Here is a 24,828-nt window from a genome sequence, read left to right as displayed (position 1 = left end):
CCCAAGACCAAAACAAATCAGCTGTTGTTTGTCTAGTTTAACAAGTTTCTAAATATTGCTGAATTTAATTCTAAGGTTTATCATGTTGCTCAGGGAAAGACAGAGAATCCCCATTTATTTTAATAAATGCATGGTTTTTTATTTTAGAATACTATAGCAGATACTCACAAATGATATAAATATTACTTCGGTTAGAGAGATGTAAAGAGGAAGCATTATACAGCAGCTATCTATAAATAGTTGTATTTTTTTAAAAGGAGAATTTTTCAGAACTGTTTTTTCTATCTATTTTGGGGAGAGGGAAATTGAGGGTGTTTCTGCTGTAGGGATTCATATACCAGAACACAGAAAAAGGCATTAGAACTTTAACTGGACTTCCACATTTAGGTGGAGGAAGATCCAGTTTGACCTGAAATCGTGATAGTTTGTGTTAATGATACTACCGTATTTTGGAAGCACTGTATTTTTCCTCCTTCTAAAACTTTGAACACTTACACATTTGTAGAACTCTTATAACTAAGACTGGGTAAAATTAATCCTTGTGTAGTGGGCCAGTGAAATGCATATGCATCTTTAAAATCCCACTTAACTTCTCCAAATAGGACTTCATTGAGGAATGTGCCTTGTTCTGGCCCCCAGAACAGAGATGAACGTTGTTTGCTCAAAGTACAGTTTCTGCAGAGCTGCTATTCTCTGCTTGTGAAACCTAATCTTTAAAAAAACACTCTTTTTCAGTCAATATTCAGCATGATTTTTGCTCAACTTACAGTTCATCACATTGAGTTGGGGAAAAAAACTTACACTCATACAATATTCTTTCCAGGATTAGATATTATGCTTTCATTCCTCCCAAAATCAATCTTTGTGGTGGTGAAATTATAATCCCCTGAGAATCGGGTTGGAATGAAAGGCTTTTACACAAGTTGATACATAGTAGCATCAATGTGATATAAATTATTTGCAAGTGTGCTTCATCTCTGTTCTGAAAGGACCTCATAGAAGGACCTGATCATGAAACTCTTAACGTGAGTAATCTTTACACCTCCAGGTAATCGCTATGATTTTGAATACATAAGCGCTATTTGTTTAAGGATTGCCTAATTAAGAGGATAGTTTGGTTGCCATGCATGCTCAGTCCTTGGTGTCCTTTCTGATCTATCCAGCAAAGCCTAGCCAAATGTGGTGGGTTTTGTGATGTGGACAGCACTAGGAACTAAACAGAAGGTGCCAATTCACTTCATGTAGCGCATCAAACATCATTCAGATATTATTGGCTTTTGGTGACTACGTAAAACACTAAGGTAAAGCATGGTAATGTTTTGTTTAAGCACCCAAGTAGTACGCAATTGTTTTTATGAATTTTATTTCCATCTACTCATTCTGACTTCCGGCACAAAACAAATCACAACAAAAGGGGTAGATGGTTCAGGAGAATACAGTGCAAACAATCTAGCAGGATTAATGAAAATGACAGTAGCACACTTTATTAAAGGCGCAAAAGGCATTTTTGTGTGTAGAGCAGTGGTTCCCAAACTCGTTCCGTCGCTTGTGCAGGGAAAGCCCCTGGCAGGCCGGGCTGCTTTGTTTACCTGCCGCATCCACAGGTTCGGCCGATCGCGACTCCCAGTGGCCGCGGTTTGCTGCTCCAGGCCAATGGGAGCTGCTGGAAGCAGCAGCCAGTATGTCCCTCGGCCTGCGCGTCTTCCAGCAGCCCCCATTGGCCTGGAGCAGCGAACCGCAGCCACTGGGAGCCGCGATCAGCCGAACCTGCGGACGCGGCAGGTAAACAAACTGGCCCGGCCCGCCAGGGGCTTTCCCTACACAAGCAGCAGAACAAGTTTGGGAACTGCTGGTGTAGAGGATAGGGGTTACTGTAAATTTTCAGATAGCGTTAAACCATTTTACAGCTTCAAAACTTCAATAAAGATAAAATATGTGCAAATTTTGTTGTGAATTCAGATGCAGAATATTAAGTCATATGAGAGGAGAATCAAAGGTTTAGAATTTTTGTTTAGTAATTAGTTTTATAATTTTATTCATTAGGGTAAATGGATAGTCTCACATCCCAAATAGATTTTTCTCACGTCAACAAGCTGTTATCTAAAGAATCTTATAATTAAGAGGCCACTTTTTATTTTAAGGACATGGAAATTCCTTATTTTCATTTTTTCTAATAGATTTTTGCATTAAAACTTGAATAAAATCAAGAAGATGTGAAATTGAGTATTTTACCTACGTGGTACCTTACCCCTGACTTCTGTCAGAATGAGATTGAGAGATAAGGGTGACGATGTCACTTAATGGGACATTATGAGATAAAACCTTTTTTCTGGTGCCTGGACTTCTCCCTTCTAACAACTGACCCCCAATCTAAGGAGAGATGGTAATAGGATTTGATGTATGGCCCCGAACTCCTAAACCAGTGACTGAGAACTAGCACTATTCCTGGAAACTATAAAGAACCACAATGAAGATAATGAAAAAATACTAAAATTCAGAGGCATTTAAAATCTGGGTAGAGATACCTGTTAAGGAAAAATGGGTATCTAAATCTGAATGTTAACTAAAGCAGCCCAATGTGCATGACCCCCTCCCCCTGAATAATTGGAGAAAAAAATTGTAAAAGAACTAAGTACTTATAATTATACATTTTAATAATCTGTGATCTAAATTATATGTTACACATTTTTGTTGGAAAGCAAATAGTGTTTTTTATTTAAAGATAAACAGTTGTTAATAGGACATATTATATTAATATTTATATTATTATTTTATTATATATGTTAATATTTTTAAAAAGAGGGAGCAAAAGGTAAGAAAATACAGTGGAGCAATGGTATTTGTTTCCATAACCAACGTGATAAAATCACTTGTTTGGCTGCAGTCACAAATTCTAGACAGCTATCTCTTTTTGTTTAATTTCAGTAAATCAAGATATTGTCCTACCAGCATAATAATAGAAATCTGGGGGTTGCCGACTCTGAAACTTTGTATAATTTTTCGTCAGATAGCTCAGTTTTTAATCTAATATAGGTAATAAGTCACTCTTTCTCTTAAATCTTTCATTTTGTTGGGGGGTTTTGCAACCGAAGGGATACAAATACGTTGGGTGCATCCACAAACATTCAAAACAAGTGTCTGTATTTAACTTCAACACACCAGGCTGTGTTCCTAGCACTATATCCATAGGAATCTGGGGGCTATGGCCCCTGTAATAACTTGTCAATTTTCGAACGTTGAACCAGAAGATATACCTGATTTCAAAGCCAAAAAAGAAAATGCCTGTGTTGTCATATATAATAAAACTTCCCCTTATAATAATGAATTGACAAAGCACTTGTAGTCAGCTCAGATTATTAAAACTGAAAGCTATGCAAGCAAGAATTTTTTTGATAAGTGTATAGAAAATATCATGGAGCGTATACGAGCTCTTGCCCTGTCCACAAGGGAGTAGGAATTAGAGAAAATGTCCAGGTTTTCACAAAATGCTATCTAACTTACTTTTAAACTCGCCCCCATGCTTGAACATAGCCAGACATATATGCAGTTTTAAAAAAAAAATTTGAGCAAAACGTTCAACACACACATCCTCCACGCTGTCTATAGCAAATGTACATCTCAATCACTTATGTGTTTTATAGATAAGTCACACACACACATTGTAAATGCCAAAAAAAGATTCTCATTTGTGGCCCCAAATTAAGAATTAAGAGAAATGAAAATATCTATTTAAATTGTCTCAAACTCTTAAGAAAAGTTCCTTGAAGAAACAGTTTGTTTCTTTCTGAAATCAGTAGGGCAGCTGTATCAGTGACCATCAGGTTGCAGTTTTCCATTGTAACTTATTTTTTGTATATAATATATACTCCTTGCGGCATATGCAACAGCATAGGAGGGCACAGAGCAAACAAAGTGTGCATTTTGGTTCACCTTCCAGAATTAGCATGGGAATCTGTACTGGGTCCTGTGTCTAATATCCCTTATCCTGTGATCCATGGAATTCAGAAGGCAAAGTTGGGAAGTTGTCTGCAAGCAGGGGCAGAAGCTGCCAGATGTTTCTATTGGTGGGAAGTGACCCTGATGAGAGGTCTCCTGTTCCTTTGTGCTGTTGTTGTTCTGCATGATCACACTCTGGAGGACTGTTCAGCTGGAAATGTTGCCCAGCATTCTGTAGTCAGGGGTCAGTGTGGTCAGGAGGAAGCTCATGGGGTTGGAGGGAAGTGACCCAAGCACCTCTTCTGCATCACCAGTAGAACTATTTGTCCTTTGAGCTCCTCTTTCCCTCCTCTCCCAACAATACTTGGGGATGACAGCTTCCAAGAGGTCACTCTTCATTTTGGGTCCCCTGTCCTGGACACGCAGGAAGAAGGAAAAGATAACAAGGGATGTGGCTTAACAAGGCCACAACTCTATTAAACTTAACTCATCTAGAACTATCTGGCATTAACTTGTCCAGTACAGGGCATTCTTCTGTCTGTAACCTGTTCACATGGCGGAAGCCTTCCATCAGCTCCTCACCCCTCCATACCTTCCCCCTGCCTGTTCCTGAGACCCCACCACCTTCTCCTCTGAGTGTTAAGGGGCTATTTCCTTGCTGTCCCAGACACTAAATGTGCTCACCCTATTCCCCAGCTTCTTTAGGGGATGTGTTCCCCTAAATCCACTTCCAGTTCTGGTAATTTAGGGAACCGGACCCCAATCAAACAATTACATGCGCTAACCACCTGCTAAGGTGCGACTACTTGAATTTATCTCCTAATCTACTCACTGGGTTGCTGAGGGGAAGGTGAAAAGAATCCCATTCTTCCCTGGCCAATTTGGCAGGGAAAATTTCCTTCCCAGTCCAGAAAGTTGACTTGAGGGCAGTGCCCACAGGAGACCCCAGTTCTATTCTAATCCCAGAGGAGGGAGGGTGGGAGCTGTTGCTCTGAGTTTGTAATGGCAGTCCAGCCAGGGGAGAAAAGGTGCTTCTGCATGGGAGCCAGTGGCCTGCTGCTGCTTCCCTATAGACCAACTAATTAGCTGTGATCTCCCTCCTCCCAGCTACCCTTCCCCTTCCTAAACTCGTGAAGGAATTGAGCTCCCATGTTGAAGGTAGGGGGGCAGAAGAGACTCTGAAAGAAGCAATTGAGCCCTCTTTCCGCAGCCAACCTAAAGCCCTCTTCCCCCCAAAGCTGCCAGGGGTACATTTTGAGTAATGTTGGTTGCTCACTGGGACATAGGATCTGTTTATAGTTTTTTCTCCTTGTCTCTGTTGTTCTTCCTTGCCTGTCAGTCAACCTGCCCACATATAAGAATCTCCAGTAATTTTAGCTATGCTACAGCTTTCATCTGAGAAATTATAATGTGCCAAGTTGAAAAATATATATTTGCATTATTTAAAAAGTTATATGCTATTTTTACTTGTAGAAAGATTCATGTTGACAGTCTCAGGTGCAAGGATTGGAATGGACCTGAAGAAGAGCAGTATAATATGTGTACACAATACAATGAGAAAGAAGAATATAAAATAATTTGTGGGTATTTCATGAGCAGATGGGCTAATACTTTCCGAGTATAATAATCAGAAACTTGGGACTGAAAACCTGCACAAATCTGTTAACGCTGCAAGATTTGAAATGAGGTGAGGTTCAGCAGTTCAGAACTTTGAAAAGAGGTGAGGAAAAAACAGATTTCCGACCTGCAGAGGGAAAGATGTAGTGTGGAAAACTGTAACAATTACAAAACCTAGACAGTGTAATATATTGGAAATATTTGAACTTGAATATTTTGAATCTTGGGGCTGAGAACAATGTGAGCTGGGTATGCAGTGTCTAATTGCTGTTTTTAACAGAACTTGGTCACTACTCTATGAAATATGTTTCTTTAAATGTACATCCTTTTGCTGCTTAATGTTTACACCATTCAGCAAATTTTCCGTGTTTAAGCTACCATTTACGAATGACCGAATACACTGTAAGCTTGACCTACTTTCTTGTATCAGCAATGTAGCTACTCCCCAGGAGAAGAGGGGAGGGGAAAAAAACCTACAAAGAGCTGTGCCTAACAGGCCATAAAGGATCAAATAATAAAGTGTTGTAAAATAACATTAGGGTGATGGGACTGTCCCTATAAAATCGGGACATCTGGATGTTTGGGTCTTTTTCTTATATAGGCTCCTATTACCCCCCACCCCGTCCCGATTTTTCACATTTGCTGTCTGGTCACCCTAAATAACATAGAAATATTTGTATATAAATAAATGTGCATTTTAGATTTGTTTTCAGTAAATTTATGGCAGCTTCTTATTTTTTGGGAACATTATGTGAAATGAGCATTTGTTCCTTTCTAAAACCAAAAATAGTGAGTCATCAAATTTTTTTTGTAAAACAGTTATTATTTTCCTTGTGCTTGACATTATTAATTCATGTCTTTATTAACTTTCCATATATTAGTTTCTTGCACCTGGAGTAATAAGAAAACATTTAGGCAAAGTACATTGTTGGGTTTAATGCTTTAACTATTACATTTTAAAAGTTTTCTTAATTTTTTTTGCTTGAGGCTGAAAATATTAATATCTCCTCTTAAACAAATATAAGGTGATAGTTTATGCCAATGATAAATTAAAGACAAGACCGTATTGTATTAGGAACACTAAACTGGGTAAAGAATGGTGGAAAGTGGATTGTTTTTTTTTTTCCTGAGTTTAATTTGAACACAACTCTTGAGTGTTGGAGTAAAGCAGAATAATTGAGTGAGGTGAGAGCTATCCAAAATAAGTAAATATGTTAATATATTTGTATAACTTTTACCATGATGATGGCTGCCAATAAAATCTTTACAGTTTTGCCAGTGAGTGTAGATAATGTTGCTTATGGAGAACACCTCATGAAGATTTATTATTTGTAAAAAAATGTTAGTTAGAAAACTTCAGTGAGTATTGTTAATTTACTATTCTAAGGCCATGTCTGCACTGCAAACTTTGCCTATGTGACTTGCTTCGACCATAAGGCTGCTGCAGTTAGTATAGCACCTGTGTGTGTGCATACTTGGCTCCTTGCATCTGTGCTACACATATGCACCAGGAATGGTTCTGTCGATGCAGCGTGGTGCACCACGTGTAGGTATCCCAGTGCAATCTGCCATTGTGTAGCGTGCTGTCTTTTAGGAAGTTTTGGCAATTCATGGTGGGGCAGAAACGCGTCATTCAGGGGTGCTGGGAGCAAGGGATCAACTTCCCAGCGTGCAACTGTCATTTATATCATATAATTTTTGCACGTTTTTAAAAAATCCAACAAACTTACTATTATCACAGGCGTTGCAAGCGTAAGATAGATGCATGATCCTCTGATATTTACATCCGATGAAGTGAGCTGTAGCTCACGAAAGCTTATGCTCAAATAAATTGGTTAGTCTCTAAGGTGCCACAAGTACTCCTTTTCTTTTTGCGAATACAGACTAACATGGCTGGTACTCTGAAACCTAAGAAGAACTGAATCAGCCGGGAACATGATGATTTTGTAGAGGACATATGGCTGTGAGACATGATGAGGACCAATTCAGGGTGGTTGGTAGCATTCATAGAGCAGTTGCAGATGGTGGAGCGCTGCTTCTGGGACTGAGAAATTAGCACTGACTGGTGGGATTACATCATAATGGGAAGTTTGGGATGATGGGCAGTGGCTGCAAAACTTTTGGATGTGCAAGGCCACATTCTTGGATCTGGGTAACAGCCTGTAGCTCATGAAAGCTTATGCTCAAATAAATTGGTTAGTCTCTGAGGTGCCACAAGTACTCCTTTTCTTTTTATTCTTGGATCTGTGTGCTGAGATTGCCTTAGCCCTCTAGCACAGGAACACCAGAGTGAGAACTGCACTGACAGTGGTGAAGTGAGTGGCGATTGAGCTGTGAAACTTACAACATTGGATTACTACTGGTCAGTGAGAAATCATTTTGGAGTTGGAAAATCCATTATGGGGTCCATTGTCATGCAAGTGTGCAGGGTCATTAATTGTCTCCTGCTATGCAGGACATAATGGATGAATTTGCAGCAGTGGGGTTCTTCAACTGCAGTGGACCAATAGATGCCATGCATATCCCTATTTTGGCATCAGATTGCCTTGCCACAGAGTACATCAACAGAAAGGGCTACTTTTCTATGTTTATGTAAATATTGGTGGATCTTTGGGGATGCTTCACTGACATCAGTGTGGGCTGGTCAGGGAAGAAGCATGACTTTCCCATCTCCAAGAACACAGAACTGTTCAGAAAGCTGCAAGCAGGGATCTCTTTCCTGACTGGCAGATTACCAATGGCTATGTTGAAATGCCAGTAGTGATTTTGGGGGACCAGCTGTGACGTTTCACTCCATATTCTTTATGAAAATATGCTTATATTATGAATGACATAACTGAGATATGCTTTATGCAAGATGGTTCATGTGAGATATCATTGGAAAGGTTATGATTTACTGAATGTGATTATCCAATTTGTTTGCCTGTGTCATTTCGGTATCTGAAGTTAGGAATATTGACCATGTATCTGTATTTCAAATGTGTTACTTTGGGTGTCACTTCCAACTATCCCTTCAGACAGTGGAAATGCCAGACAGGGCTAATGGCCTATTAGCAAAAACAATGGACTGCGAAAGAGTGTAGTCTTCCTGTGATCACTCCAGACAGCCTATGAGCAATGGCTGCCACAGCCCTGCAGAAACATGGGTCTGAGTCACCTGGTACTAGACCCAGCCCTTGGAATGGCAGTGTTCTTCCACTGGGAGGCAAAGGGTTCCCGCCTTACACAAGAGCTATATAAGGCAGGGGAGTGACATCATCGAGGTTCTCCTCTGCCTCCCCACTCAGAGTCACTGTGAAACACTTGGAAGCAAGAACTGAACTGTGGGGAGAAGGGTTTTGGCGACAAAACAGCAATAGCGTACACACTGCAATGTGACTTTTTTCGAAAAAAACCCACCCAGTTTTCGCAACAAAAAACTTCCACCCCTGCGAAAGACTTTTCTTTTCCCCTCCCTTTATTGTCGACAAACAGCCAGTGTAGACACTACAGCTGTTTTTTTTTTTTTCCCCCGATTTTATTGGCCTCCAGAAAGTGTTCCACAATTCCCATGCTGCTGCTCTGGTCAGCAGTTTGAATTCCGCTGCCCTGCAGCCAACCAGCCCCTCCCCATTGCAAGGCCCGGGAATGTTAAATCTCATTTCCTGCTTGTTGGCTTCCCAGGTGGCTTCCCAGGTGAGCATGGGTGGCTGTTGCTCCCGCTTGGACCACCGCTGAGTTGTTGGATCTGATCAGTATACGGGGAAAGGAGTTTTCAATCGCGGCTGCAAGTGACCCGTAGGAATCGGGACACATACGGGCAAATTTCTCGAGGCTTGTGTGAAAAGGGCTAAGATCGGGACACGCAGCAGTGCAGAGCAAAGATAAAGGAGCTGAGGCAGGCGTACCATAAGGCGTGGGAGGCGAACCATCGCTCCGGTGGTGCACTTAAGACCTGCCGCTTCTATAAGGAGGTGAATGCTATCCTCGGTGGTGATCCCACTTCCATTGCCGATAGCCCTGTGGTTACTTCGGAGGCAGCAGAAAGAGAGGCTGAAATTGTGGATGAAGAAGTCGAGCTAGAAGAGGATGTGGTGCTCCCAGCAGGGTCACCCGGTGGGGCAGGCAGCCAGGAACTTTTCTCCACTCAGGAAGCTCTCAATGGGGAGCAGGAAGCAGATGAGACGCCGGGTACATTGCTGTGGCTTGTGTAGAGAATCGAAAAGTGGGAGGCAGGTAGTATTTTCTGTAAGCTGGACATTGCCCTATGTAGCTAATCTGCATGGCCAAGCAGGGTGTCGATGGACATCGAGACCTGCAGGGAATCCTCCAGAGAGAGGCTCTGGAAAGTTTCAAAGAGGTACTTGTTAATCCTCTGCCGAGATTCCAAGGGATTGCAGTCTTGTTAGTTCTCCCATTGTAGGAAACTGTACCATGCCATTTAGCGATCACTGGAGCTGGGACCAAAGCGGCATGTAGCTGGGCTGCATATAGACCAGGGTGAAAGCCACAAGCATGCCATAGTTGTGCCCTGGTTTCCCTGGTTAAGCGCAGTAGTAAGTTGTCAGCCAGCAGGTTGGTCACCTGTGAAAAAGTGTGTGATAATTTTAAAATGAGTTCCCTGCAAAGCTGCACTGCAAGCCATGACCATTTTGTCTGTACGCACAACCGCCTTCCCCCCACTCCTGACACTCACCATGATTGGGGTGCTCGCAGAGTTGTGTGCCTGCCTAGAGTCTCGGAGAGAAAGTGATTTCTACTAGCAGAAGGCCCTGGTTACTAAAATATTTCATTTGTTTGCTGGAATGTAACAATCCCTCTTCTGTGCAGTACAGACCTTGAGGAACACACCACACACCCCCACGGACCGGCTTCGGCAGATAAGGAAGAACCCTAGGCGCAGCAAAGAAGACCTGTTCCGGGAGGCGCTGCAGCTCGATGAGAGAGAGACCAGGGCACGGAAAGAGTGCTGGGAAGCCGAAAGGGAGGACAGAAAAGAGAGTGCTGCTTTTGCTAGGCAAGCGACGGAGCAGATGATAAAAGTGATGGAGGATCAGACGGAGCTGCTCAAGCCTTTGACACGCAGCTGCAGACTGAGCAGATCCGTGGTCGACCTCCACTGCACCACATGCACGTGCACAATTCTTTGCCAACCCCACCCCCCTCTATGCCCACACATTCCTTTTCACGGCCCTCCTGAGCCTCCCCATCACTCCACCCCCCTCACAGCTTGCACAATGATCGCTGGAGCTACACACAGTTGTGAGGTTTTACCCTTTTTTAACAATAAATAAAGGCTAAGGTATTTAATGGTACAGTGTTTTTATTCTGTGTTCTACAGAAGCGTACAGCAATCAATTCACTCTTGGGAACAGGCTTCTAAAGCGTTGTGTTGCATGGATCTTGGACCCCAAAATTGTACATGGATGCATCAGAGAAGCAACTCCAAAGCAGACCTGTTACTGCCCTCATTGTCAAAGTGGTTCCTCAAAGCCTCTCTGATGTTAATAGCAGCCCTCTGGGCTCCTCTGACAGCCCTAGCTTCTGGTTGTTCAAACTGTGTAGCCAAGCACTCTGCCTCAGTGCTCCAAACCTGAGCAAACTTTTCACCCTTAGATTCACACAGATTATGCAAAGTGCAGCACATGGCTATGACCACAGGACTGTTGTCCTTGGTAAGGTCTCGCCTGCCACTGAGACACCTCCAGCGATCTTTCAAACGGCCAAAGGCACATTCGACTGCCATGCGGCACCTGCTCAGCCTGTTGTTAAAACGCTTCTTGCTGATGTCTGGGTGCCCTGTGTAAGGTATCATGAGCCAGGGCTGTAAGCCGGGTGTCCCAGGATTACTGTGGCCATTTCCATATCCCCCACTGTGATCTTGTGGTCTGGAAAGAAAGTCCCGCCTGCAGCTTTCTGTACAGGCCCCTGTTCCTGAAGATGCATGCTTCATGCACCGTTCCAGACCAGCCTGCCGTGAAACGCCCCTGGTGATCCACAAGCACCTGCAACACCATGGAGAGGTATTCTTTCCTACTGATGTATTCAGAGGCAAGGTGGTCTGGTGCCATTGGAATGTGTGTGCCATCGATCACCCTGCCACAGTTAGGGAAATCCATCTCTGCAAAGCCATCCACTATTTCATGCACATTTCCTAGAGTCATGGTCCTCCACAGCAGCATGCAATTTATTGCCTTGCACACTTGGAGTAATACAGCCCCAAGAGTGGACTTCCCTATTCCAAATTGATTTGCAACTAACCGGTAGCAGTCTGGATTTACCAGCTTCCACACAGCGATTGCAACACGCTTCTCTACCAAAAGGGCAGCTCTCATTCTGGTGTTCTTGCGCCGCAGTTCGGGGGCCAGCTCAGCACATACCCACTGGTCTTTATCCCACACCTACATGACAGTGTGATCCCACCAGTCAGTGCTTGTTTCTCTAGCCCGAAAGCGACAATCTTCTGTATGCAGCTGCTCTGTGAATGCACAAAACACTGATAAGTAACTGCTGTCCGTATCACACTCGGGTGCCTGCAATTCATCCTCTGTGAGTAACTTTGCGAGTAACTCTGCTGCCATGCGCAGTGTCCTCATGACAATTAACTGCACATAGGAAAGAAGTGCGGGATCCATCCTCTCTCACTGCAGATGCTGGCGCGCACTACAAAAGACTGACAGCTGGAAAAATGTCGCAAAAGGAAGCCAGAAACCATCGGAGGGCTGGGACGCACAGCGGTGCATGACGGTACATTTTGCACATCCCAAGATGCGCTGTACTCCGTTTCTGCATTCCCACAACACCTAGCGATGGATGGTGTCGCCAGGCACTGTGGGATACATACCCACACTCCGTTGCTCTCGCTGTTGACAATGGTGCCCCGAATGTGGACACAATCTGTTGGCAGAGGGAACAAATGTAGACATGCTTTGGCAACTTTGCTTTTGTCAATTTTTTCATGTCGACATTAGTTTCATTGAGAAAACTTGCCAGTGTAGACAAGCCCTAAGCTGGAAGGGCGTCTAGTTTGTGAATAACAATACTTGAAGTGTCAAACTGGAGATCTGTGTAGCTGCCTTTCAAGACTTTCTGTAATCTGCTTGCAGTGATATCTAGGGTGAGAAATTACTATTTGTAACCAATTTCTTTAGTGAAACAAGCTTAATTTGTGTGTTTGGTTTTATTTGCTTAGTAATCTGTTTTGTCCTGTCTATCTCTTATGTTCACTTAAAATCCACCTTTTGTAGTTAATACATTTATTTCTTGTTTATCATGTAACCCAGTTTGTACAATTCATAATGCGGGGAGAGGAGGAGAAGAGGCTGTGCATGCCTTCCTCCACATTGAGAGAGGAGGCAGATTTCATGATATACCTTTGGGTCTGTACTTCAAGAGAGGTGGACACCTGAGTGCTGGGGCAAGTCTCTTAAGCTGAGTTTTCCCAGAACTGATCTCAGTGTTTGTTTGGCTTTGCAGTTGGGTGTGGCCTGCCTGGGTGTGTGTTGGAGAAGGCTTAATGGCCTAGCACAGCAAGACAGGTAAAAAGGGTGCCCAGGCTGGCATAACAGGTGGGCTCAGTGGTATCTCAGCACATGATGTGGCACCTTAAGGGGTCCAACCCGTCACACCAGCCTCCCTCTTGCTCCTCTGAAGCCATACACTGACTACCTCGACTGCACCAACGAAAGATGCAGCTACCAGCTCAGCAGGTGCAGAATGAGAGTTGAATGAATTTTTGGTAGACTGAAGGGATGCTAACATTGTTTAACTCAATGAAAAAACATCCCATAGGTTACAGCTGTCTGTTGTGTCCTGCATAATATCTCTGAAACAAAGAGGGAGGAGTTCCCGCAGAGGTGGAGCTGCTGTCTGCTAAGTGTGAATAGCCAGACACAAGGGCTATTACAGGAGCTCAATGTGGAGTTATACAGCCAAGAGGGGCTTTGAAAAAGCACTTTAACAGAGAGCCACAGTAATGAATAGTGGTGTACTGTGCTCCCCTTGGTCCTGCTGTTTTGGGACTTGTTCGGAATTTTGGGGTACTTGATGTAGATCTATGAATATAACACTGTCAATGCACCTATTAATTTTGCAATGCTTGCTGTACATTTATGATTACTACCGTTTGAGTTGTCATGCTGAACAGTAACAAATAAGTGGGTGCCTTCAGAAGTGCTAGGCACTCTGCAGCATATGTTGTGAACTAATAAAGATGAATTATTTCCAAATAATAGAATTGTAGTCAGTAACAAAACCAGTGCAAAGAAAAATCTGTGTAATTTAAAAGCAAATATATTAAAAACTTAATAAATTTAATGGAGCAGAATTTATGAAGGGGAAAGAACATTCATGTCCATTTTACCTACGCATTCAGCAACTGTGGCTTTCACAGGTCAGTGTATGTGAGGCTGTGGTTGTCTTAATGTCCCCCGGAGTGGAGTAGTAGGGGTAAGGATGAGGCCCCTGATGCCACATACAATGTTGAAAGGCAGGTCTAGGGAGGTGCTGTAATGGAGATGTCCGTGGACTGCAAAGAGAGGAGAGCCTGTGACTGTTAAATCTGTAGGTCCATAAGAGCCTGTGTTTGCTGCTGGAGAAGCCCATTATGTCCTGGTGCATCTCCCTCTTCTTTTTCTGCTTGGACTCCAGAGCCTTTCTCCAGTCTGCACTTTCCTTCTCCAGGCCATCTGCAGTGTTCACCCTCTAGGCCTTTTGCTCAAGGTCGGATGCAGCACTGGCTTGCAGGATCTCATTGAACATGTGATCCCAGGTCCTCTTCTTTCTCCTCCTTGTCTGGCTCAGGTGTTGTGTGGGTGTGGAGGGGGAACCCCTCAAGGGTGCCATGGCAGCAGCTGCAGATAAATCACACAGAAGTACCATTGTCAATATAGTCACAACAGAGAGCAAGCGTTAAGATTCGGAACTCCCTTCCCTTGCTCCCCTAAAGTTTTAAACAAGACATGTCTATTGACACTTCTACTTGGGAGTGCTTGCGTATGGCACCACTCACAGCACCAGCCCTGGTGAGTATGGCTTGCAGGGGAGAGGGAAACGAGGAGGGAATTGCTCAGTTGCATGGAATTATAAGTATAGGGCAGTGGCACTGTAAATTGGCACCACTGTCCACAGACGGTAGTGATTTTAGCTGATCTCTCACTCGTGTGTGCAACAAAAGCATGGAAAGTACAGCTGCTGCTGCTGTCCCAGAGCGCCCACCCGGGCCTGTATGCTGCTAGACTGTGTATTGCAGTGTTGCCTACTGAAGTTATTGCTGACTGGTGTAGAGAAAGTGTCCTACTGCAGGGGAAGAGGCTGCCATATGTAGAAACCTTCAGCAGAAGATTGCAGAGTACCTCCATGAGAGCTCCATCGAGATCTTTCAGGAGGATTCAAGGGACAACCCTGGATACATAAACAACCTGCTCCACCTGGACCCCCTGGCCTAACTATGGGGAATGAAAAATAAGATAATGCTACCTCTCTTTGTTGTATTGCTACCTCTGCTAGTACGAGTATATTACTGAAGAGTGGATAGCTGTGTCCTTTGAAGTTGGGAGTGCCATCACTACATCATTGTAATGGGAAATACAGTTACTGACTTAACCTGAGGTTCTTGCCCCTGCGTCAGGCTTACTTGTGCTCAACTGCTGGGACTGACTGGACTGCAGTGGACTTTCAAAAAGGTCCTGGCTTGCAGCATAGCTGGACCCCTGGTCACATGTCCCCCATCAGAGGTATCCAGGGTGGTCTGTGGGGTCAGGGGGTCTTGGCTAAATATGGCACGTGACTCTTTGTAAAAGCACCAGGTCTGCGACTCAGCACTGGAATGACTGTTCGCCTCCTTGGCCTTCTGATATGCTTGCTGCAGTTTCTTCTCCTCCATCCCCCATGCTATTTGGTCGTAGATGACCATGTTTCTATGGCTAGTTCATAGCTGTGCCTGCTCAGCCTCTTCTTCCCACAGGCCCAGAAGATCCAGTATCTCCAAGCCAGAGTGCATCTGGAGTATGTAGCTGGCATGATCAGCTGGGCAGTTACACACAACAAGGGAGAGCTGCATGTTGTGTTTGCCATTCTGGACAATCAGGAATTGGCACTTCAAAAATTAGTAGGGCCTTAAAGGGGAGAGGGGCCTTCTGGTCTCCATGACCCCTCGGCAAAGTGGTCAGTGTTGGGCATTTTGGGACAGCTGCTGGAAGGCTGTTAGACTCAACATAAGTAATAATGTGTACACTCACCCTGTGTCGACCTCAGTACATTGACCATGGCTGAACTCTGCTCAGGAGGTGATGTTACTGTGTCACTGTAACAGAGGACTTAACGTCGGTAGGAGAGAAATTTAAGTGTAGTCTCATGCACAACTAGGTCAAAGCAAGGTGGCTTTTGTAGACCAGCCCTAATTCTTAATTGACTTAAAATAAACTGAAATAAGCCTTATTTAAACCAAAATAAGAATGCCCATACAGTCTTTCTTTTGCACTGGTTTAGCTAAATAGGTTTAAAATCACAACAAGTTTAAACTGGTGAAACTTTTTTGTCTAGATAAGCCCTTTGAAATGAAAGGGTAGTTTCCTCTAGAGTCTAGACAGTAGCAGTTAGTAAATAGCTTCTGGAAACTTTGATCTTAAACAGATCATCTAAAAGGAAGTGTGATAAATAACCACAAGTGGAGTCTTACAACAATATATAATGCCTAAGTAGTTACCGAATACAGCTGGTTGGGAATTATTTCCCACTGGAAAATGGCTTTGTTTGCAAAATCAAAATTTTCCATGGGAAAACTCCAATTTTATTGAGTAATTTTATTTTTCTGTTAGGAAAACTTAAATGAGGGCAGCCTGCCTGGCAGGCTTTTGCCAATGTCATTGTCTACCTGCAGCCAGAAAGTGAAATTGAAAAAAACCTTCCAGTAGGGCTGCTGAGGCTGAGTGCCATGACACTGCCTCCCTGCTAACTGGATGGAAGGCTTTTGTCAATTTTACAGGTAGAAAGTGAAATTCACAAGAGCTTTCTAGCTTCTCCCAAAATGGAATTTTCTGGAAGTCCCTTGTGAAAAATTTCAGGCTTGACTTTTTGTCCTGGTTCAAGATGAAACTTTTTCTGAAAACCATTTTCCATCCAGATCTTCTACAGAACTGTGTAGCTGTGATACTGTGAATCATGAAGTGCTTTCTGCCTACTTCTGTGTGAAGTGTTTATGGTAGCTTTGAGCATTCCTCTGGGAAAGATCTGAGTGGTGATAGCAGTTGCTCCTCTTCACTAAGAACGCTTACCTTTTTGGAGTCCTATGTCGCTCAATCTTCCAGTCCCTCTCGCTTAACTTATAAAGGAGGTTGAGAACCTATTGCTGTGCCACCAATGTACTGATGAGACCTAGCTGTCCTCTTACCTAGGACTGGCATTGTGGTCTCCCTGCCGTTCTGATGTTTGGTTAAAATAGGGATGTGGAGGAAAAACAGCAGGCTAAGGTTCAGAATAGACAAGATAGAGATGGTGATGGTTGGAATGTTGTACCAATAAAATAAAAACCAGCAGGATCTTATTAAAGGGAAAAAGGCAAAATACCACATTTATTGTGAATACAGAAAGAATCATAGTAAGCAGTTAGTTATAGTTATAACATTCCATTCAATCTCAAATTTATTCTCACATTCATTCATTCATTCATTCATACACACACACACACACACACACACACACACACAGGTTCTGCAAGGTTGTTATCATAGTTACCAGCCTTAGAGTTGCTCATGCCAAGCCACTGGCCAGGTGGCCTGGACATGAGGAGGGAGCAGGGCCTTGTCAGATGCTCATCTGATGCTCCTGGAAGTTGGTTTGCAGAATCAGACCCCAAAGTTCTCACTTTTTAGAGTCTATTTTTATAGGAATTTCTTCCTATGCCAGTCTATGGGAATTGCTTCATCATGCTGTTGCTGAATCAATCAGCAGATAGCACATTCCTGACGGCTCCAAGATGTTATCTTGTTCTCTGGTTCTCCCATTCTTGAGGCTGTTGGGTGGATTCCAGTCTGCCCTCCGGGGGGGGGGGGGGTCCTCTGGTTATTTCCACTTGACGCCTTCTTCAGCCGATGGACACTGGATTCTTAGGCTGGCACCTCCCTGATCGTTCAAAGTTATTATCCACACCAAGCATCCATCCACATACATCCTCTATCTCTATTTTAATCACAATTGTTAATACAACAAAAGGGCGGGGAGTCTCTGGGTGCTGTTTCTGTTGTTAGAGTATTGCTTTGAGTCTCTCTCTCTGTGAATTGCTTTGAGAACAGACTCTGTCTTAGAACGTACTAACACAATTAGCAGCTTGCAAGTTTCACACATAGAGGGAGAGAAACAGTACCAAAAACCAAGAGACCTCTTAATTAGTAATACCCTGGAATTTAAACTCTGGGGAATCAAACTCATTTGTGATTTTAATACAGAACTTCTTTAATATGATCCAACATAATCCCCCTTTTGACACTAAGATTTATAATCGTCAGTGTCACTTTCTATGTAGCCTATTCAAGAGAAAGTACTGTGAGGCAATTTGAGTTTGTGATTCCAATTCATGCCACATACATGATCCTAGTGATGTATCTTTACTACAAGGTTCTGGGGCAACAGGCAAGGTGAGGCACACCCACTTTTGAGGAGTCCATTCGGTACAGCCTCTAGTGTCCAATAGCTTCCCTCCCTCCCCAGCCCACTGGCTCAAGGTCCAGGGTAGCCAAAAGGATCCCATGTGTAATATGGGGAGTGGGTTAACCTTCAATACCTTTGCCTCCAGGGACTGTTGGTGTGCAATTTTGACAACAATTTCTCCCATTAACAAGTCTGGTTTACAATAGTGGAAACATATTGCATCCATTCATATTGATAAGTGTCAAACAATGATCTCTTTCTTTTTTAACAAATGCATCAAACCCTTAATATTTCCCAATATGACCCAGAACATTTTGTGTTCCAAAGTAGCTAGTGCAAGTATCTGCATTTCAGTGCATCCCATAGCTATGGCTGTGTAGTTTCCTATTTCTAATATTTTTTTTTCTTATGGATAAGCCATGTGGTAGTATTAAGCCATTACTAAAGATTCCATTGGCCTTTTAGGTTACCCAGACCAATTTGGACCAAGTCTACATTGGCATGTACTTGTTTTTGTATCAGGCTGTCCTGTAGCTGGGACAGAAAGCTTAATTTATTTTTAAGTTCCTGCAGGTCTTCAGTATTTTTTTTTTAAACACACAACAGTGCTAGCAACAAGACAAGACAAAACATAGAACACAGAACACAATTTCTATTGTGACAGTAGATTCATGGTATTGGGTTGCTTTTCAGCTGGCATCAGCTTTTCCTGATTTTCTGAAAGACAAAAAGAACATGTTTCTACCCCTTTTGGGGTGGCAGATTATTGCTTAAAATATTTCTTTTACAAATACCCTTGCTGATTGCAGGCAAAACAGAGAAATTGCCCCCATATTTTCCTGTTTTTGTTCTATAGGCAGGCCAGGTTTCAATGGCTTTTATCTTTTAAGGGTTATGGGGAAATTATCCCACTGTTTAGTCATTAAATCCCTGAGTTTTCCTTCTTATACAGCAGACCAAGTTTATAATGTTTTTCCTGCTGTGTTAAGCTTTAAGTTTTATTTACAGGTAATAACTGAGAAGCATCATTACCATACGACCTTAAAGGATTTTTCCAAAAATCATACACACTATACGTTGTTACAGGGATACTTATTATCATTAAATTTATTAAAATTATCTTATTATCCCATGCCTTTTATTTAGACAATTTGTTTGCTGACCAGGTATGTCCTTTATCTGCAGCTCCTTTGTGCTGCTAGTTCTTTCCTTCCTTTATCATTTAGGTAATTTGCATTTTCACAGAAACTTCCTGCTTTTGGATTTAAAGCCATCAGCAGCTCAGAGACTCTATCTTAAAAGGGACACAATCAACTTTCACCAGAGTTTTGATTACTTTTAACTTCTGCTTCCAAAACACACAGCAATCTGAAAAAGAAAACCCAACCTATTGTGGCTCCCTTTGGAGCCCTAATAGCATTTTAATTAAGTAGCATGGTATGTTTGCATTTCTTTTGCCCCTTCTACAATATACCCTGCACATGTTCTGGGGCAAATGCACATTCCTTCCATAGTTTAACTTCTATAACATTATCCAGATCCATTTTTACATAAGGTGTCACTATTTCTTTTTTTGCTTACAGAGTTTTCATGTACCTTTATCAGAGTGACAGTCTGATTACTCAGAGCCATTTTAAGACTCAGTGTTTCTAACATTGCTTCTTTTTGTTTTGTGCACCTCACCCCTGCTGTTGCTTCAGAGAGGCACTGTCTTTTTTTAATTTTTTTTTTTTTACTACAACTCTCATCTGCTATTTTGTTACAAAAACAAACAAACAAAAAACAAACAAAAAGAATCCAAAAATTTTTTTTTATATTCTCCTGATTTTACTGCCCTGCTGCAGCCACAACTTAAAAACATTTTAAATTTTGTAAAGCATTGAGTTACCTTTTAAGGGTTAAATGCCAAATCCCAAAGCCAAACAACACTAATTACCTGTGTCTAGCAAAAAGGTCTGTCAGTTTTGCAACTTTGAATTAAAGAGTCAAATGGATTTTTAGTGGCATTAACAAAAACAAAACTAACTGGTCCTTAGAACTTTACATATTTACACACACTCAGACAGATACATACACATTTTCTTTTCCTTAACATCCCTTCCACACTGCTCTGTTTTTTACATCTTACATTCCCTTTATACATTTGAGGCAGTTAAGTTCCAATAGAACCCTCTTATGTTCTTTTATCAAATTTGACTAAATTGTCCAGTCAAGTGATTTTAATCAGATAGTTTATTTTTGCCTGGCTAATTTACAGACATTCCTTTGGAAAAGGGCCCATTTTTCTTTCAGAATGGCTGCAAAGAAACCAAGAATGCTCTTTCTCTAACACTTTTCCTTTTTAACATTTTCGGTTAAAAGTTGTTTGGGTGAAATACAAAGTTTAACTGCTTAATTCCCTCCAGCCTCTGCAGAGTTAACTTTTTTTTTTTTACTCTCTTTTCTCTTTGTAATTATGCCTGGGGGTGCCGTACATAGGGCCTTCTCCCCCTTTACCTGCGTCCCTCCAGCCTCTGCAGAGTTAACTTTTTCACTCTTTTTGTATTCCTGGAGTGCCTCTTATCACTATTTTCAGCTGGCTTTGGGTATTTGTAGCCAGCACCTTCCAATTGTCTGCTCCCTTTTCCGTTTGTGCCTTTTCCTCTTTACATGAAGACAAGCGGAGGGAAGAATCCTTACATGCCTCCCACAACAACCAAATTGCTGCTGCATTTCTTTTGGCAGCACTAGAAGGTTTGTATATGAGGATATACTGAGCCAATCTACCCTCTAGGTCCGAAATAGTGCAGACATCAGCTAGGGCTTGTTTAGTCCAAGGACTGTGCCCACATTTTTGAAGGATTTGTTTAAAAGGTGTAATTTCTTTAACAAAAGGTGAGGTTGGAGTTCCTTCTGACTCCATTCCTCCCTCTGGTACTGGCTTACCCTGTTTTCTTTTAAACATCTTAACATGGATATTTCAATCTCTTTGTCACTGCCGGTATTACTTAGCAAGTGACACAGCCTAGATTCTGAAACCATAGCTTAATCTATGCGTTTTTCCCCTGCTACCTTCCCGGAGGCCAGCAGGTCCCCTGCTACCCTCCCAGAGGCCAGCAGGTCCAGTTAACCTATTTCTCCCTGCTACCTTCTCGGAGGCCAGCAGGTCCGGTTAACCTGTTCTTCCCTGCTACCTTCTCGGAGGCCAGCAGGTCCCCTGCTACCTCCTCGGAGGCCAGCAGGTCTGGTTTAATCTGTTTTTCCTGCTACCTTCTCAGAGGCCAGCAGGTCCCCTGCTACCTTCTCGGAGGCCAGCAGGTCTGGTTAACCTAATAGAAATGCCAAGCTCACTAGAGCTGGCGGTGTGCACACCAATATTTACAATAACTGAGGTTTTTTACCAATATTCCCCCTTTCGCAATTCTCCACCAAAATGTTGTACCAATAAAATAAAAACCAGCAGGATCTTATTAAAGGGAAAAAGGCAAAATACCACATTTATTGTGAATACAGAAAGAATCATAGTAAGCAGTTAGTTATAGTTATAACATTCCATTCAATCTCAAATTTATTCTCACATTCATTCATTCATTCATTCATACACACACACACACACACACACACACACACAGGTTCTGCAAGGTTGTTATCATAGTTACCAGCCTTAGAGTTGCTCATGCCAAGCCACTGGCCAGGTGGCCTGGACATGAGGAGGGAGCAGGGCCTTGTCAGATGCTCATCTGATGCTCCTGGAAGTTGGTTTGCAGAATCAGACCCCAAAGTTCTCACTTTTTAGAGTCTATTTTTATAGGAATTTCTTCCTATGCCAGTCTATGGGAATTGCTTCATCATGCTGTTGCTGAATCAATCAGCAGATAGCACATTCCTGACGGCTCCAAGATGTTATCTTGTTCTCTGGTTCTCCCATTCTTGAGGCTGTTGGGTGGATTCCAGTCTGCCCTCCGGGGGGGGGGGGGTCCTCTGGTTATTTCCACTTGACGCCTTCTTCAGCCGATGGACACTGGATTCTTAGGCTGGCACCTCCCTGATCGTTCAAAGTTATTATCCACACCAAGCATCCATCCACATACATCCTCTATCTCTATTTTAATCACAATTGTTAATACAACAAAAGGGCGGGGAGTCTCTGGGTGCTGTTTCTGTTGTTAGAGTATTGCTTTGAGTCTCTCTCTCTGTGAATTGCTTTGAGAACAGACTCTGTCTTAGAACGTACTAACACAATTAGCAGCTTGCAAGTTTCACACATAGAGGGAGAGAAACAGTACCAAAAACCAAGAGACCTCTTAATTAGTAATACCCTGGAATTTAAACTCTGGGGAATCAAACTCATTTGTGATTTTAATACAGAACTTCTTTAATATGATCCAACAGGAAGAGAGCAGCATTCTGAGAAATGGATGGATTGTCTGTGGATATCTGATAAGTTGCATATATTCTTCAGTTGCCGCATTATTTTATTGTCCTTTTAAACTCTTCTGTGGGTTTCCAAGTAGTCAGTAATGTTTTCATCTTCACTTGATGAGAATGTACCCTTTCTACTGAGGATGTGATTAGCCATGGTGATCCGTGCTTTTATCACCTTAAGGTGAGACTATATTGCAATAGTTTTCACAGGAGGCTGATCCTGAAGGTCAACAAAAGGAGCAACTGCTGCTGCTCGTAGCATTCCACATGCGAATTATGCCCACCAGTGAGAGCACATCATACTGCTACACTGCACTTAACATTGGCTGCCAGTTAAATTGAGAGTCCAATTCAAGATGCTGGTGCTCCTCTTCAGAATCCTTATTGTATCAACTACCAGAGTAACTGCCTCTCCCTCTGTGGTGTGAAACAATAACTCTGATTGACAGGAATACTTTGGCTAGGTATCTTCTGTGTCTTGCATGAACCAAGGGGAGGAGCATTGAGTGGAAGGCCATGGAATTTGCTGCTGCTCTGTATCAGGTTGAGCAGGACTCTGTTTATGCCTTTTCCTTTGAGTTGGTAAGTCAATCTGGTACTACAGTAGGTGATTCCATTGAAGCAGATAGCCCTTAGAAAGGAAGGGAGCTCCACTCGTGGTAGTAACATTGGCGTGTAGACAGGGCACCAATATCTTAACCGCCTTATCATGTAAACCTGCTCCTAACTGGTCAGTTCTGTGCAGTGATTAAAATGCTGGTGACCATCTGTGCTGAGTTCACAGTGTTTCCAGTAGTGGTAGTAACAGCAAGGAAATTTGAAGAACAGAAGTCGATTGTAAAGATGGCCTTTGTGCATGAAGTTTTCCTTGTAAGCTAACCTGGGTGGTAGTTTCATTTCTGATTGCAGTCTTTAGCAGTGTCATCCTTCTGGTCCTCCAAAATCTTGCAAAAGTCCTCATCAAAAAAAGGGAAGTCAGTACTTGGTATTCCCAACGATAAAACAAACAAGGCAAGCTGGAATGGGGAGGAGGGAATAAAAAATAAATGAGCAAGTAGAGCCCATTTTAATATATCATAAGCGAGCAGTAAATGGCATAAATGTGTCTTGCTTTACATTTCACCTTTAGAGGAGTTGCTGGAATGGCTTTATTCTTTTTTGTAGTATCTGCTCTGTATTACACTCCAGCTGCACATCAAGAAGCTAGGTTTCAGAGTAGCAGCGTGTTAGTCTGTATCCGCAAAAAGAACAGGAGTACTTGTGGCACCTTAGAGACTAACAAATTTATTAGCGCTAATAAATTTGTCTCTAAGGTGCCACAAGTGCTCCTATCAAGAAGCTAGTGACTGCTTTTAAAAGAACCATCCTTTTCAAGTGACGGTAATGAGTTTCTGTATTGTTGTATAACGCTCCGAATAAAAACAATTTGCTTCTTGTTAGGTCACTTGTTTGTTCTCTCGGAAGGTTGTCTCCATAATTTTATGGATTACTGATTAAGGCCTTGGTGCTGGAATGTTGGCAGTTTTATGTGAAATTCTGCCTAATGGGAGAGGCAGTATGGTCTAGTGAAACGGAGTGTCTGCCAAAAACATCCGAGTTCTAATCTCAGCTCCATAGATGCTGGAACTAGGAGTGCTGGGGGGGCTGCTGCACCCCCTGGCTTCAAGTGGTTTCCATTATGTACAGAGTTTAGTTTGGTTCAGCGGCTCTCAGCGCCCCCACTATAAACATTGTTCCAGCACCACTGCTTAGCTCTGGTGTGGCATTGATAATTTATTTAATCATCACAAAAAATCAACACCATGAACATATTTTTAATAAAAGCATGATTCAGTGTAAAAATACAGGGTGTCTAAACTTGAAGTTTTGATGTTTGTTTATTATCAAAGGAATGTTGGGAAACTAATGTTTGAAATATTTGATTTAGGACTTTATCTGTTTCCAAATGATGGCAAATCATGTTTTTTATTTTATTCCTTTTTTCTTTTCTTTTTTTTTGCAGTATCCATGGCAAATATTGGAGAAAAAGGTAAGATATATCTATATATATCTTAAACAATACTGTCATTTAATGAAGCTGAGCAACACAAAAGAAAAATAAGCAGGCCTTCTGATCATTTAAAAATAATCAGACCTGTACCTCAAATTTATTGCAAAATCCTGTATATCACATTAACTGGATCTATGAATCTCACTTACAAACAGGTAATCTATTGTTTTTACGACCACGGATTTATCTGTAAGAAG

General features: G+C 42.4%; 1 protein-coding gene across 2 annotated transcripts in view; it reads left to right on the top strand.

The window, feature by feature from the left end:
* Positions 1-24,828, top strand: part of ZDHHC2 (zDHHC palmitoyltransferase 2) — a 77,084-nt gene that overhangs the window by 5,626 nt on the left and 46,630 nt on the right. For both annotated transcript variants that reach the window (XM_084625404.1, XM_084625403.1), the window contains exon 2: positions 24,584-24,610. In XM_084625404.1, coding sequence (XP_084481530.1) covers positions 24,584-24,610 — 27 coding nt within the window. The remainder of the gene's footprint in view (positions 1-24,583; positions 24,611-24,828) is intronic.

This window comes from Lepidochelys olivacea, assembly GCF_965140295.1.
Source record: "Lepidochelys olivacea isolate rLepOli2 genome assembly, chromosome: 4".
Lineage (NCBI taxonomy): Eukaryota > Metazoa > Chordata > Testudines > Cheloniidae > Lepidochelys > Lepidochelys olivacea.
The sequence above is the reverse complement of the archived record's forward strand: the minus strand, read 5'-3'. Positions and strand labels throughout refer to the sequence as shown.